The 17,300-nt window shown below is 33.3% G+C and overlaps 4 protein-coding genes across 4 annotated transcripts; 1 reads left to right on the forward strand and 3 right to left on the reverse strand.

Annotated features, from left to right (window-relative positions):
• Positions 1 to 2,978: 2,978 nt before the first annotated feature.
• Positions 2,979 to 4,706, reverse strand: LOC130980620 (protein trichome birefringence-like 2). The gene is made up of 3 exons (XM_057904280.1): positions 4,498 to 4,706; positions 4,072 to 4,422; positions 2,979 to 3,204 (listed from the first exon to the last, which is right to left on the reverse strand). The coding sequence occupies exons 1-3, from the start codon at positions 4,704 to 4,706 to the stop codon at positions 2,979 to 2,981; spliced, it is 786 nt and encodes a 261-aa protein (XP_057760263.1).
• Positions 4,707 to 6,004: 1,298 nt separating this feature from the next.
• Positions 6,005 to 10,438, forward strand: LOC130980621 (proline-rich receptor-like protein kinase PERK13). The gene is made up of 8 exons (XM_057904281.1): positions 6,005 to 6,713; positions 7,559 to 8,017; positions 8,373 to 8,459; positions 9,280 to 9,350; positions 9,469 to 9,545; positions 9,635 to 9,782; positions 9,864 to 10,025; positions 10,154 to 10,438. The coding sequence occupies exons 1-8, from the start codon at positions 6,005 to 6,007 to the stop codon at positions 10,436 to 10,438; spliced, it is 1,998 nt and encodes a 665-aa protein (XP_057760264.1).
• A 999-nt stretch (positions 10,439 to 11,437) lies between these two features.
• Positions 11,438 to 12,630, reverse strand: LOC130982455 (uncharacterized). Its single transcript, XM_057906467.1, has one exon. It carries the CDS (start codon positions 12,399 to 12,401, stop codon positions 11,892 to 11,894), a length of 510 nt encoding a protein of 169 aa, XP_057762450.1. The 5' UTR covers positions 12,402 to 12,630; the 3' UTR covers positions 11,438 to 11,891.
• A 1,004-nt stretch (positions 12,631 to 13,634) lies between these two features.
• LOC130980622 (uncharacterized) lies at positions 13,635 to 16,644 on the reverse strand. The gene is made up of 6 exons (XM_057904282.1): positions 16,509 to 16,644; positions 14,953 to 15,899; positions 14,425 to 14,839; positions 14,130 to 14,334; positions 13,880 to 14,046; positions 13,635 to 13,786 (listed from the first exon to the last, which is right to left on the reverse strand). The coding sequence occupies exons 1-6, from the start codon at positions 16,642 to 16,644 to the stop codon at positions 13,635 to 13,637; spliced, it is 2,022 nt and encodes a 673-aa protein (XP_057760265.1).
• Positions 16,645 to 17,300: the final 656 nt, after the last annotated feature.

Below are 17,300 nucleotides of genomic sequence, written 5' to 3' on the forward strand. Positions count from 1 at the left end.
GTTATAACTAACAATTCAGTACCACATTGTATATAAGTTATAACAAAAAGAAAATCAGAGACTAAGAAGTGTAATAACTAGATTTAGGTTACAAGAATTGTTTAGTTACATATTTATCTTATTTTTTTATTCAACTAAAAATTCACCACCAAATAATTTAAAAAAACACGTTACCACATATCACAATTTTGAAAGCCTGAAGTCATAATTCTTAAGAGATGAAAACAAATAACACTGAAAGACCTATGTACACATTATCCTAACCAAAAATTCCCGAGATAGCATATCTTATCTAAAAATATTGAATATTAAAAATTACAATAATTATTAAATATTTAAATATTTTTATCTAAAAAAATTCAGTAAGAAGACTTATAAAAATAAAATAATATCAAATTAAATAAAAACAAAAAAAATTATTACGAGTAACATTGGTCATTAAATAAAATAAGCCGTAAAATAATGTTGTCAATTAACATTGGTCATAATATATTAGTAGTCCAATTGTTACAGTATTTGATCATTCATCTCTCGTAAAATAAAAGGTAAAATTATCCTTAATCGTTTTTAAAGAATTGATAAATTAATCATTTATTTTTTTAAAAATGGTCTAATTGAAAGATTAATATCGTAAATATTTTTGTTAAAGGCTAATTTATTCAAAGATAATTATTCGCACATTAATTTAGATATAAGTCAAAATTATATGATCAAAGTGATACAAACATTCTGGTATAGTAAAAAAATATTTTACCAATTAAGAATACACTTATCATAAAAATATAACGTAAAATAAATATTGAATTAACTGTATATTAACTGTATATAAAATTTTAGTCAATCACAATCTATGAATTAGTTGAGAGTAGTATTTATAACTAAGAAATATAAATAAAATTAGAAAAAATATAACATATCTCAAGACGAGTGTTCTATCTAAATATTAATAATATATATCTTTTGAAAAAATATGATATATTTTATAGTTCAATTATGTCAAAAATACAGTTGAAAACATTATTGGAAGATAACAGTGATTCAAGAGCACATTTTGAATCAATTAATAAAGTAGAGTGTTGATTAACATAAAGGATAATCAATCATTAATACCATATGAATTTTCTGTGGTTATTATGAAACATGTAAGCCTAATTTGGAGCTAAGTTGACTGATGATGATGATGAACATGTCAACAAACTCAAAAGATATATAGATTGGGTATAGTCATTCATACTTTAATTTTATTATTTGTCAATTCTATTTCTATGTCATTATCTACCATCTTGTTCTCACTATAATAATAATAATAATAATAATAACAATAATAATAATAATAATAATAATAATAATAATAATAATAATAATATGAGAGACTTTATTAGTTTTTTGTACAAATCACCTTAATTAAAAATATATGTATGTTGCTCTTAGAAGTAGAAATATTTAAGCAAATTAAAGTAGAATCAAATTAGGCATGTTTTAATTTAGTTATTTGTGAATTCTATTTACGTCACCAACCCGCTACCATCTTAGCCAACTAGTTTCTTTATCATATTCATAATAAAATATAACATATATATGTCTCTATATAGCTAGTAGGTATGTGTATTTAGAGAATAATGGAACACACATAGAGACCTAACGACTTAATTGATTAACTTTACACAATACTAGCTGGTAGATGTGTGTATTTAGGGAATAATAGAACACACATAGAAACCTAACAGCTTAATTGGTTAACTTTACAAAATGCTGATATAATAATCAAGTCAATCAATTTCTAAACAAGTATATTGTAATTTCCCATATCTGATAATTAAAGTGACGAAGCCTAGCTATTTTATTGATTCATCATATCACAACAATAAGAGAGGTTTTCTTCTATAATGCTATCTGAAACAATTATATTCATCTCAATTGTATGATTGAAATTGTTGTTTGTGTTTTATGAGCGAGACACAACAACCTAACCACACGTAGATACCAACATTACATACGTACTCCCTCGACTAATAACTAACAGAAGATGTTCAAGTATGCTCATATCCTTCTTGAAATATGATATTCTAATAACTTTAACTATTTATATATAATAATACAAAAAATACAAAGTCTAAATTTGGCGAATGAAATCCGTTTTTTTTCTCTTTTCTTTAACAAATTTTGTATGATTGAAGTTGTCAGCTTATCCTCGTAGGCAAATTTTAAAAGCTATTTTTCCCAGCCGTCATATGTGATATGTCTTCGCTGATCTCCATTAAATGGTGTTTTTTTTTTCTTTTTTCTTTTTTGTATTAAAAGCTCTGCTGCTGCTAATTAACTCCATATAATCTGCTATTCAAGAGTCCACAGTTCCACAAAAAAGGTATTGTAAAGTAGAAATTCCAGACTTAAGACAAATTTAGGAACCATTTAAAAGAGCAATACCTGAAATGGGTATTTGAGTATCCTCTGAAGACAACCTGAGTTCGGTTGGCATCAATATTTTAGTCGACCCATCTAGCCCAAGTCATCAAAGCCCTTCTAAATGCATCCAAAACCTTGAGTCTTGGGTATACATGGTTGCCTTCTTGATAGTAGTCTTCTCTGCGAGTTAAGAGAACACAGATTAATATCTCAAATGGGAAAGCAATCTCACATTACAAAAGCACAAACTATGATAATTTCATATGGGAAACATGAATTACGTAGATCATGTTATTCATCTTTGCTTCTGAGCACCGACCAAACTCACCCCTTAGATGTTTTTTCATGCGTCCACCAGTGGCCAGTATTGAAGACAATGATATCAGCATCATGATATACAGTAGTTGTCTGGTCCATCAAATCCAATCTTAATGTCTCAAATGATCCATTTATGCTTTTGAAAGTTGACTCTCGAACAATGAATGGTGAACTAACAAAATCTACTGAGCAATTATAATCCTATCAACACAAGAAAGTTTTCGATGAGATAATACCATTACAAGATATCTGCATCATAGAATCTTATATATGTTCCGAAAACTTGCCTCAAATCTAAAAGCATAAACACCTTTTTTCTTAAATTCATGTCTTCCAGAAATTTCAAAAACACGTTTCTTGTCCTTGACACTTTGACGTAGTATACACACCATTGACTCCCACATGTTTCTGTTCAGTGAATCCCCCACAAAAACTAGCCTCTGACCTTGCAGCCTCTCCAGAAAATCAGTTGCATTCAAACTGAAAGATCACGTCAGTAATTAATAAACATACAACAAAAGCATTTGGATATTAATTTAAGATGACTGGCACTAGTCTGCTTATAACTAAAATTGATAGTAAACCAAAACTGCGATTAAAACACATGGAACTATATCCTGAGAGATCCACTATTTTACCCCAGTTAGTTGTAGACTCTGGTTGCAGAGTATTTACCAATGGATCCCATAATTCTCTACCTTTTAAGTCAATAGAATCAAAACTTTACTGAACATTGTTAATACTCCATAATCCATATGAGAGTGTTAAGGGAACAACTCACCTCTAAATGGTAAGTGGTGCACTGGCATTTACATTTTACCCAAAAATTGAGCTAACTAAAGGAAATTATATAGGTTATATTGAAATTTCATAGAAGTAAACTAGCATTTCGGTACTTGTAAATATAACTAAGTTGTAACTAATCCCTTCATAGAAAACAAAATAATATTGCTAATTTAGGAATCTCTTGTCAGTGGTAATGTGAATGACTTGTAATTTAAGATCTGGATCAGACACATAACTTTAATCAGGAATCGGTTTTCCATGAATGGAACCATTTTACTGAGTTTGACAGAAACAGTAACCCTTTTCCCTTTCATCATGTACATCTAAGCCACCCCTTTCCCTCTTTTAGTCCTTCTCCATTCTACTCCATTTTCTAAACCTTCATACATCTAATCTTTCAGCAATACCAAGTTGCAGTTTAATATTTGGGTACACTCATTAATTTAATATAATTACTAGAATTACTATTAATAGACAACTTGCATTTTTCTAATAATAACAATAAAAATAACAATATTTCGCACATGTTACTGAAAAAACCACAGAAAAGAACAATCATACTTTGGAATGTCGCATTTATGTGGCTGCCATTTCCATTTCACATAATCACTATCAGGCCTTCCATTAAGGTGGCAATCAAAATCCCTATCGATGAGTGGACATGAACCTAAGGGGTAATATGGCTTTGAATCATCCCTTATCCACATACCATCATAGATATCACAATTCTCATCATTTAAACTAAAACGACCCTCCATCTTCACATCTTGTGAAGAAGAACCACTATCATCAATAACCATAGTTACATTATTATTATTATTATTATTATTATTAACAGAAGTCACGTTTGATTCACCAGAAGAAGAAGAAGAAACAGTTGCATTTACAGCAAAGTCCACATCTCTGGCAACCCTATTATCAGTGAAGTTCCCAATCTCAGTGACCAATGTAACGTTCTCACCGTTGGATTTCAGCGGAAACTGTTACACTTCACTACTATTAAGCGTTGCATTCTCACCACCGACGGTGAAATTCGCAAACCGTGTGTTCTTGTTCAAACCCTGACTTGAAGCATTCACTCCGCGAGTTTCTTCAATTCGTTCTTCATCCCTCTGCGGAGAACTTTGACACTTCACGTCTGCATGAACCCAGTGGTACCAATATTCTTTAACCTCAACAACTTTGTCTTTTCTCATCAAACAACAAGCAAGCACGAAGTGAAAAAGTAAGAAAAAATTACAAACCTTTGGATGTCATTTTTCTTGATAAATTAGAAGGAACAGAGAGGTGGTGATTTTTCCCAAAAAAAACAATGAAAGAAAAAAATTAAAAAGACCCAACTAAGGCCACTACCACACGATAAGGGACACACAATCTCAAACCTTTAAAAAGTTTTAAACCCCAAACTTGACAAAATGCCACATCCGCAACTTAAGCTTGGGGTCTAGGAGGACACAAGCCGAAGTATAACATCGGCATTTTAGCCTTAACTGGACAGACGAGGAACTCACAACATAACTCATAGGAGGAAGACGATTAAAGAGCTGCCTTCTGTGCTGACGAGCTATATCTCAGAGTCCCACATCAGGCCAGAACATTATTAATTAAGAAGTTTATAATTTTCAAATTCTTCTTTTGATATAAATTTCATGGTTTCTTTTGGTATATATTATGAGCAGTAAAGGCTAAATTTAAATCTAGAAGAGTGGTTTTACTACTTCCAAATTCGATTACTTTTTTCTTGTGCGATATGGATCTCCATTTAAGGATTAAATAAGATTTAAATTTTTAATATTAGTAAATTAACTACTAAATCAATTTAAGTTGGTTATTGGTTAATGAGATTTGATTGGTTGGATTTAGAATACTATAGCCGAGACTAGATAAATATTATTTAAAGCTCATTTCTTAGTGGGTCAAGCGTGCGTGACCAGGAAAGTTTAGCTCCAAGAAAAAATCGAAGGATGGACAAACAAAATGATTGGAAGTCAAAACAGAACAACACTTTTTTTATAGTCAAAACAAAAGTATAACCCCTAAAATTTTAAAGAGCCCATTGGAGATTGCGCGGTAACCCGAAATTCAAGCTGAGAAGCAGGACAAGACACACAGACTGACACTTGGCTCAATAACAGACCCTAACCCCAAAATACCAGAAAAAAAAAAAAAAGAAGCTAGCTCCATGCATGCACGCACGCACGCATGCAACGATTGCAACTTGCAATCTGCGATTACATGGTGAAGCGAAACAAACCACCTAAAGCAATGTCATTGAACGATGCTGAGAGCTTATGATTCATGTATGACATGTGATCAGAGGATATTGTTGTTGTTTATGCCTATGTTGATTGATCTGGGGAAAGCAATTTAATTTGTCATCATCAGATTTTGACACCATTTTCAATTTCAATGTTCTTTGATTGTTAATGACTACGGGGGTTCTGTATTTTGTTGCCATTTCTGAGTATCATCCAAAAGTTGAGATCTCTTTGAGATGGCTATCCACGACCATTCTTCCAACGTGACGCCATCTTCGTTCTCTGATTCTTCAAACTTTTCTTCGCCGCCATCCCCTCATGCCTCCGACTCCTTCCGTAGATCACTCAAGAAAAAGTCCGATTCAAATTCATCGTCTGACGATCCATCACCAAAACCGAGTCCACGGCCTCCGCGTTCTCCGCCACCGCCGAAATCTCCACCACGGCCATCAAAGTCTCCACCACCACCACCCTCTCCGCGTCCACCAAAACACTCGCCTCCTCCAAAAACACCCCCGCCGCCGCCATCGCCAGTTCCGTCACCTCCGCCACCACGGATTACACCTCCTCCACCCCCAACTTCAATAACGCCACCAGATTCACACTTTATTACTCCACCACCTCAAGTTACTCCTTCTCATCCTCCTCCTCCTCCTCCTCCTCCTCCGCCACCGCTGCCGCCAACAACTAGTTCCCCTCCAAACCACCCTACTACGCCGCCACAATCACCTTCTCCGCCTTCAAGATCAGGCGGTGATTCATCTTCTTCGAAACGCCATTCTCCCCCAGCGTCGTCAACTTCGAATACACGAGGTTATAGTGATCGGATAGGCCAACATGTTGGTTTTGCAGTGGCTGCAATTTCCATCATTGCACTCATTGCTGTAATTCTCTTCTTTTTTTTTAGGAAGAAGAAAGATCGAGGCGATGCCGGTTGGCCACAAGGTAAATTATGTTCATTTTCATTTTGGTGGAAACTCACCAAAAAAAGTATTAATTAAAAATTATTAAATAATTTAATATATTTAATTAAATTATTATTTAATAATTTTTAATTATTAACGTGCTTCTATCATTTTATTTTTTGAATTTATGTTTTATGAAAAGATATTGTTAGATCTCTTATTAATATAATTTATATAGAAAAGCTCAAGGCCATAATTTTATGTATTTTAGCCAATAATTTAATAGATTTAATTTAACAGTTTAATAATATATTTTTAACTAATATTTTTAAATATTATAAAATTAATTATTGATTAAAAATAATAAATCATTTTAATCTATATCATTACTCTTATCTATATGTTATTTTTAAGTTAAATTTTAATCATAAATTATTTTTAAAATAATAAAAAATTTGTGTATTATTATACAAAATAAAATAGGTGAATTTTATAGTAAACTTTGTATCAATAATATTAGTAGCAATAAAATTTTAAGAAGACTTAAAAATATAATTAAAATTAAAATTACAGATTTTACTATTTATATAAAATAACATTATAAAAAATAGAATACAAAAATTATCATTTCCCTAGAGACATTATGATTTATTTTTCAGCAGGCCTGTCGTGCGTATCCCAATTTTTTAATCTATGTTTGTTAGTTGTTAGTATCTAGACTTTGACTTTCAAATTTGACGAGTCAAGACTAGTAGCCAGAGGATTTGGATCGGAGTTACTCTTTTTTTTTTTTTTTTTTTTCACGGAGAAGTACGTAGTATGAATTAAGCATTGGTTACTCATTATGTTCGTTTTTTGAATGATTGCGATGATGATGATAATTAGGTGGAAATGTACACTACTACTACAAACCAGGCGGGGCCAATGGTCCACAAGTAGGGAAGTACGGTTCACAAAAAAAACAGTCTACTCCGGTGAGAGGCAACTATGGAGGTTACGTGAGATCACCTTCAGAGCTACAACAAATGAGTGGGGGTATAATGGCTTATAGCTACGAAGAAATCGTGGAAGTAACGAACGGGTTTTCGAGTGAGAACGTAATAGGAGAAGGTGGGTTCGGGAGTGTGTACAAGGCTTTAATGCCCGGTGGTAGAGTAGGAGCAGTGAAGATGCTGAAACCTGGTAGTGGCCAAGGAGAAAGAGAGTTTAGAGCTGAGGTTGACATTATTAGTAGGATTCATCATCGTCATTTGGTTTCTTTGATTGGTTATTGCATAGCTGAGCAACATAGAGTTCTTGTCTATGAGTTTGTTCCTAATGGGAATCTCAGTCAGCACTTGCATGGTAATGTGAGTTTCTTTTTTATTCTTTTTTATTTTTATGTAAAAATTACTTGTTACATAATAATATATCAACCGGCTTTCTTTGAAGACTAACCTGTTTTTAATGCTAACAAAGTATTGGATGAATCAAAATTATGGAAAAGAATTGGTACATATTTCATAATTTTTTCCATAATCAATCATATTGTCTAAGCTAAGTAAGCTTCTATTGTTCAATTGACATTTACTAAGATTCACAACCGAATAGGATAATGAAGCAACTTTTGTAGCAAAATATATCCAAAGAAATAAAGATATAGAAAAACTAATTTTTATATACGTAGGAATTGATTTGGTGTGTGGTGATCTGTATGTAGGAAATAACTTACCTGTTTTGGATTGGCCGAATAGGATGAAGATAGCAAATGGCGCTGCAAGGGGCATAGCGTATCTGCATGAGGGCTGTAAGTATCTTTTTCATTATTTTTTTTTTTTTATAGTATACAGAGATTTTTAGTATTTTATGTTTAACATGCTTAAGATGTTTTTGTGGATTGATTTTGTTATTGCTGTAACACGATTTTTTTTTGCTTAATTTTTATTTTAACAAAAAAATTTACACACAAATTGCTGTAACATTATTAATGTGTGTTAACATTATGCTACTGGAATAATTATTTCTAAAAAGCAAAATCAAAGTCAAATACAGTCAAACAGTTGACCAGGACATAGTAAGAATGAGAAAATCAACTCATAGTTGTATCTGAAAAAAGTGACTGAGAATAAATTTAGTTTTTGTATTATTTTTAGTATAAAATATACAGAATTAAATTATATTTTAGTATTTTATTTAATTTAAGATGAATATAAATATGAAATGAGAATATTTATTAAAATATTTTTAATATTAAAAAAATATTGTTAAAATTTTAATTTCTGATTTTAAAAATTTTAGTCCTTTATGTTTTTATTTTTTAGAAATATTAAAAGGACTAAAATTTTGTATCTAAAAATAAAATTTTAGTTTCAATATCTGACCAAATCTAATACTGAATTCTAGCCTTAGTTCCAATTCCAATCTCTCTGGGAACATACACTACTTGTAAAGACATTTTAGGCTTGTCATATTTAAACATGCTAGAACTAGAAGCTCCCTAATTATACGTGTATATGTCTTCTGAAGAGAAGAAGGAAATTAAGTAATTGATACTGATGTGAACATACATTCAACTTCAAGCACAAATATTGACACTGATGTGTTAGTTTAATTTTTCTGTTTTCTAGGCAACCCAAGGATTATTCATAGGGATATTAAGTCCGCAAACATACTTTTGGATGGTGCTTATGAAGCACAGGTATATATAAGCATAAAGCATATATATTCTTTCTAAATTTTTTATCAACAATAATTATCTCTCCAAATTTGAAATCCAGAGTGGTAATTTAGCCTTATATAATTATTAACACACACAGGTTGCAGACTTTGGACTTGCCAAACTAACTGATGACGCTAACACCCATGTATCAACCAGGGTGATGGGGACCTTCGGGTAGGAATATAAAAGAGTAACATTATAATGTTGTAAAACATGTTTTCCTGGTAATAGCTAATCTTGGATGATTATCCATTGTTGTGCAGATACATGGCTCCAGAGTATGCAACAAGTGGAAAATTAACGGATAGATCAGATGTTTTCTCATTTGGAGTTGTCCTGCTTGAGCTCATAACTGGAAGGAAGCCCGTTGATCCAAAGCGGCCCATCGGAGAAGAGAGTTTGGTTGAGTGGGTATGACTAAACTTGAAGAAACATGAATTGATTTCTCTTATTTTGATCTTTCCTTATCATCACAAATTAACATGCATACAGGCTCGTCCACATCTTCTTCTTGCAATGGGGACGCGTGCGTTTGGTGATCTAGAAGACCCAAGGCTTGAAGGACGCTATGTTCATTCTGAAATGTTAACCATGATTGAGGCTGCTGCCGCATGTGTTCGCCACTCTGCTCCTAAACGCCCCCGTATGGTTCAGGTCATGTATTTAAATTTTAAGAAATTTGACTGATGTTGGCTAAAAAAAGCTAGTTATCTAATATTATTCTTGTATAAATATTACCCTTTACTAAATGCAGCAGCTTCTTTTTTGTTATGTCGAATTAGGTGGCAAGAGCCTTAGAGTGTGGAGAACAACTAGATCTATCAAATGGGGTGAAATATGGTCAAAGCAGAATATATGATTCAAGCCAGTACATTAATGATATTATGAGATTTAGAAGGATGATGGCTGATGGCAATTTTAGCGGTTACGACTATGATATGTATAGTACAGAACACAGTTCAAGAGAGTTGTCTCCTTCTTTAGGGATGCCAACTAGTTCAGGTGGTAATTCAGAACCTAGATCTTTCAACAACCATAGGAGCTTCTCTGACTCTGAGAAACCATAAAAGTCTTCATGGGGACTCACCTATGTATTAGAACAGAGCAATGAGCATTATTGGCATAATCAAGTTTAAGGCGCACCAGAAATGTCTCTCTTCACTCAATCCGTGGCTGTGGGCAAAGATTTACTTTTGTTCACGGTATGGGGCAGTACGACCTATACAAAGATAGAATGAATCATTTTAACATACTTTCGGTTTATACTGTGATATTAGTTAAAATATCCAAGACTGTTAGGATGTGTTTGGGATACCATAGAATTGAAATTGATTTAATTTTAAAATTACATTTTTTGTTTATAATGGATAAAAATAGGAATTGAATTGATTTGTAAATATAATGGGTTTATTTCAATATTTATCTCAATTTTTTTTTCATTTTTTTAGAATTTAATTAGAATTAAAATAATTTATTGTGTCAAAAATGTAAGAGTTTAATTTTATTATTTCGATATTAATATATAAGATAAGAGATGTGGATTTGGAGAGAAGAAGAGATGGTATAGGTCCTACGGAAGTTTGGCACCGCGGCAATGGAAATTTTATTATATTAATTTGTGTTTTTTCAATTTTTATTCTAGTTTCTTACCCCTAGTCGTTTTTAGTTTGGGGTCGTTGAATGCTTGTAAACTATTACTAATTTACTATCATATATAAATAGATCTCTCTTATTGGCTGACATAGGTTTCCTCATAATTAAACTAACATCAAAGTTAAGATCCGAAAGGACAATCCACACAACTTGATCAATGGTCCTTCGAACTCCATATTTAGCAAGTCAATCTGCAGCTTTGTTGGCTTTCCTCAAAATCCATTCAAACTACACATTCCAAGCACGGAGGAGGAGCTCTTGAATCTTGAGAATAAGATCTGTCTCCCCTCTAACAAGAAGGCTCAATGTTCTTGAGGACTAAGCAATCAGTTTCACAAATGAGATCCTTAATATTAAGAATTTGTATTTTCTAGTAACTTTGTTACATTTATAAGATTCAATGGTAAAAATACATGTCAAGACTTTTATTCTAGTCATTTACCAGCAAGAGCAAAATATTACCGGGCCAATAGGTAACCCCTTCTCATATCTGACTAACATCGACCTAATTAAAGATAAAAGTAAAACTAACTAGTCCAAAACCATAGTTCTCTTTAAAATAACCAGTCAATCCATTAATTTCAAATTGAACTAGTTGTGATTTTACATTGTGTTTAATTTTACAAATCCATACTGCAGTTGCAGAGAACAAAGACAATAGAAAATATATGCAAAAATAAAAGCACATACAGAAGATAATCATATTGTACATTTCATCATCTCTTGTTCTTGTAGTGGGAGATCTAATAAGAAGAGATATTAAGACACAGAAGATAATATATAGAAAGTATAGCCAACAATAAGGGGGCATTTTCTACTTAACATAATCATAATAATAATGTTACTCTCATAAATTATTCCCTTGCATCATGGTCCTCCTGCCCTTAGTTTTCGAGGGGGGCCAAGTTTTAATTCGAAACTTTTCATATTCATATCAGCAGCAGCACCACCACCACCATGATGGGGAGGACCAAATGGCTTAGGTGGTCCTCTTCCTCCTCCTCCTCCTCCATGACCATAACCATGTCCATTCATAGGCTTGGAGGCTGCAATCTTCTTGTCAAAGCCAAATTCAATGTCCACTTCCTTAGTAGGCCGGAAGTCATGGTGGTTCTGATTCTGCTTCTGCTGCTTTTGCTGCTTGGAATGTTTCAGGCTGTGGCCGTGGCTCTTGCGGCCGCAAAGGCGTCCGAGGCAGCATGCGACGGCGGAAATGACTATGATTATGGCTAGAACAACAAACACTGAGCCAAATGAGCCATTTGAATGGTGAGGGGGTGACTCATATGTGTAAGTGGTTGGATACACTTGTTGGACAGGTTGTTGGAATTGCTGTGATTGTTGTTGCTGTGGCAGTGGTTGAACTTGTAAGGACATTTTGAATGTTTAGAACTTTAGAATTTGAGGGGTGACTGGTGATGGTGATGAGGGAATTGGTATATTAAGGGTTCAGCTCTTGTTCTTTGAGTGCAAACTAAGGTAGATTTTTTGGATTATTAACCTCCTCATGCACTCAAACTCAACTACTAGTTGCTAGCTAGTGTGGATTTGAAAATTTGACTAGTGTGTTTGATATATGTATAAGAGAGATATTCTTCTTTCTTTTCTTTTCTTTTTTATTTTTTTGAATTTGTAAAGGGAGCAGAGGGGGAACTTGCTTTAATAAAGAAGGCCAACAACAACTAAAGATATTCTTTTGTGATCTTTACTTGTTGTTTATTTTTTGCTTTGTAAGAAGAGAAAGAGAAAGTGAGATCTCTCTTTCTCTCTCTCTCTCTCTCACTAGGCCCCATGAATGTGCAGCTTTTGTTTACTGGAGGAGTGTTCTCGCTGACAATCATTGGAATGATGAGATAGTGCAGAGGGAAGCAAGAAGAGCGAGCAAAGCATTTTTGAAGCTTTAATCATACAATATCACATATAGTATTAAATTAAATTTCTTTAGGTGGGTCATCATTCACGGATCAAAAGGGCCATCCATATTGTTTTCTTCATTGGGGCAGGGGATTGTTTTCTTGCTACAAATTAACAGGGTAGATTATAATATTGAATTTTAATTGATTCATTTTTTTCTGTTATTTAGTATAATATAGAATTTTATAATATTAAATTATTAATTAAAAAGAGAAGTGAATGTGGATAGCAACTATATTTTATTTATTCTTCAGTGGTTATTAACTTATTATGCCGCAGAAAGTTGCTTGTCTTGCATATACATATTCATACATTGTTGATGCTTTTCGGAATTAAGAAAAGAAATGGGCATTATTGCTGTTTAATGTTTGAAAATTATTGAAGACTATTTACCATAGTTGTCAGAACCGAAATCGGTGATCGAACCGGTTAGGCTACTGAATCACTGGGTCACTGGTTCAACTGATGGGTTACTGGTTGAACCGGTTAACCCGGTCCCACATAAGTAAAATGTATAAAATAGCTAAAAACTTAAAAATTAAAAGTTAAAAAACATATCTCCAATAATATTTTAATAAACATTAAATCTCAAATCCTAAAAATAAGTAGTAATACGAGAATAAACATAAAATTTAGTACTATTAGTCTATTACATGAACAACTCAATTTAACATAATGAAAACAACAATTCATGGATTATATCCAAGGAGTAACTTCAAAGTCTGGAAATCTTTCTTCATCTAACAAATCTGGAGCTACATCCTGATTGGTTTCATTCTGATTTGCATTTTTCACAGAAGTATTATTAGCTTCACCATCATCTCGATCATCTTCCAGATTCAATTCATCTAGCATTTCAATAATGTTTCACAAATCATAATCAATAATACGGCAAAACATTTGGTTAAAGCATTACAAAATCATTCCTAACAACAACATACCCAAATCATCTAAAGTTGATTGAAGAGACATATTTGCAAGATCATTCCGTAAAGCATCAACTTCTTCAGGAGTTAAAAATGGTGGTGAATCTTCCATTATCCATTCCGAATGATCCTCAAATGCATCAAGACAAATTGGATCATAACTTTGCTTTCTCATTCGGTTCCTATATTATCAATTAACTTGATTATTCTTATTATGACTAAAAATTTTAAATAATGCCTTCAAGAAAGAATAATAAAAAAGTACCTTTGTTGTAGCCTTAAGTTGTAATGAACATAAACAAGATCATTAAGCTTTTGATGCTCTAACCGATTCCTTTTCTTTGAGTGAATGTGTTCGAAAATGCTCCAGTTACGCTCACAACCTGAAGAACTGCAAGTTTGACTCAAAACACGAATTGCTAACTTTTGCAGGTTTGGTGCTCCACATCCATAAGATTCCCACCATTGATCTTAACATAAAAAGAAAACAATCACAATCATAAAAATCAAATCTTAAACATATCACAATCATAAAAAACTAATTTTAATACAAAATTTACCAGGCATCACAGTGCTTCGCTCACGTATTGCAGACTGTCTCCCAAAGTCTCCTTCAGCATTCTTAAATATTCTCTTCTCACTTGTCAATTTAGTAATCAAATCAGCATCACCGTAAGCATACCTCTCAATCACATCTAGTAGGCCAGAAATTGTGTCTTTGTGCTTGTCAAATTCTGCATAATTAAATCGAAAAGCTGGATTTAACCAATAACCAGCAGCATGAAGGTTTCTTTTAAGTTGTAAATCCCAACGTGAATCTAAAATCTTCAAATAAGGTTCAACAACCCTCTTTCTTTTTTGAAACCTCTTCACCATGTCTTCCCTAGCCTTATACATAGCTTGATAAAGGAAACCCATTGCAGCTCTATCTTCACTATCCACAATACGCAATACATGAACAAGTGGCTCCGTAAGCTTAACAATATCAGTGCATTGATTCCAAAATTTAGAATCTAAGACTTGATCCACAAACTTTTTGCTTTGGCTTCTTTAGAGTAAGCTGAACTTGTCCATTCTCTAGATGTCACCATAGCTCTCAATGCATCCTTTTGAGCCAAAATACTTTGCAAAGCAATAAAATTAGTGGCGAATCGAGTTGGAGCTGGACGAAGTATTTCTCGGCCGCCTGTGAACTGCCTCATCAAGTACAAAGGATGGCAGTGATTATAGATATATTTCGTAATCATTGAAGCTTGTGACACAGTTTCAGTCACTTCCACAAACTTCCCAATATCCTGCAACATCAGATTAATACAATGTGCCGCACAAGGAGACCAATACAATCTAGGAAACTCCGATTCCAACAACCTTCCAGCAGCAACGTAATTTGCAGCATTATCCGTCACTACATGTACAACATTCTCAGGACCAACAAATAACACAACATCCCTAAGCAACTTAAACAAAGCCTCAGCAGTTTTCGAGATATGAAAAGCATCAACTGACTTTAGGAAAATAGTTCCTTTAGGGCAATAAACTAAGAAATTAATTAAAGTACGTCTACAACGATCAGTCCATCCATCAGCCATGATAGTACATCCAGTTTGTTTCCAAATCACACGATAACCTTCAATCATCTTCTTTACATCTTCAACCAATTTACTCAACAAATATCCACGAACTCTTTGGTAATTAGGCCCTTTATACCCTGCACCCATGTTTGCAATAGCATCAATCATCGGCTGATAATAAGCTGAATTAACCGCATTGAATGGCACAGAGGCATCCATCATCCATCTTGCAATAGCAATATCACACTTCTCCACAATTTCTTTGCTTTGGAGAACACTTTTAATACTTGGTTGAGCTCCAGGTGTTGCTGCCGGTGGAAAAAAGGATTGTAATCCCTTGACTTGTTTTCCAACTCCCTTTCTAGAGCTAGGTGTTGGAATTCTTGATGCTTGTTGTTGTCGCATCTCATTACGTTCAATCTCATCAAATTCCCTTTCAACGTCATCACAAGCACCATAACTTTCTGCATAAAAAATAGATTTTTATTAATAAAATTATTTAAATTTTAAAAAATTATTTAAAATTTTAAAAATATTAATTTTATTTATTTATAGATAAATTTATGGACATTTTAAATTTTCATAAATAAAAATAGTAGTTTTCTCCCGTAAGTTCAACAAATAATGTGCTTTAGCATGATCATGATGAAGTTCCAACTAAGCATAATAAGTAGACCCTGGTCAAGGATTACTCCGAAATCTGTGAAAGAAGGAACAGAGTGTGAGAGAGAGATACCATTTGTTTTATTAACATAGGGATTGGTGCAAAAGCATCAAAGCAATTCCAACAAACAAATACTAACAATTACAAGCGCTATCTTGTAAAGATAAATGGGGTCACCCTGTTCCCTTTAATTCTTTTTGACGGAGGGTGGTTCCCTTGTTACTTTCACACAGATTCTTTGTGTACACTATATCGATATCGTGTACATTCAAATTTATATTTGTTAATTAATCATTTTCTAGATCAAAGTGCTTTTTAATTTAGGTGAACACTTACCTTATAATTAGAAAAGATGGCTAAATTCTCAAGGGTTTTTTATATAAATAAATAATAAAAATATATTATTTACCAAAATATACACGTCCAGAAATCGTTCCAGAAATACGCAGGTCCAACTCAGAGAGGACGACCGCGAAGTGGAGATCCACTCTAAATCGTGTTCGACGGCCACAAAATGGACTTGACACCTGCAGCTCCCATGTCATTTTCGGCGTCTACGAAATGGAGGGCACTTAGATGCCGGTACTTGCGAAACCATAACAGGAATCAACAAGGTTGAAATGGTCAAGCTACCATTGATTTTTTTTTCTCCACGAAGGATCCTGTTTGGTGCTGAAGGCAATGCTTGTTGCTCGTAAACACCAACTTACAACCATATCTTTCCACTACCAAAACACACTACATAGAATTTTTGACTAACCGAAGTTTTACAATGAATGCAAATAAACCTTCAAAATAAATATTACACAAGTAAACAACATAGAAGCACATGACACCACTCTAATTTAACTGCAAAACATACACTTCAATGTTCAAATTATTATTTAGATAATTATCGAATGAATTAATTGTGATAATATGAAATTCATCCCTTTCGCTCCTATGGCCATTTCGCAGGCACCGGCAACTAGATGCCCCCCATTTCGTGGACGCTAAAAATGATATAGAAACTGCAGGTGTCAGGCCCATTTCGTAGCCGTTGGACACGGTTTGGAGTGGATCTCCACTTCGTGGTCGTCTTACCTTAGTTGGGCCTGCATATTTCTAGAACGATTTCTATCCGTGCGTATTTTGATAAATAATGTATTTTTATTATTTATTTATATAAAAAAGCCAAATTCTCAAAGTAGTTTATGGGATT

Source organism: Arachis stenosperma, chromosome 5, assembly GCF_014773155.1.
Source record: "Arachis stenosperma cultivar V10309 chromosome 5, arast.V10309.gnm1.PFL2, whole genome shotgun sequence".
Taxonomy (NCBI): domain Eukaryota; kingdom Viridiplantae; phylum Streptophyta; class Magnoliopsida; order Fabales; family Fabaceae; genus Arachis; species Arachis stenosperma.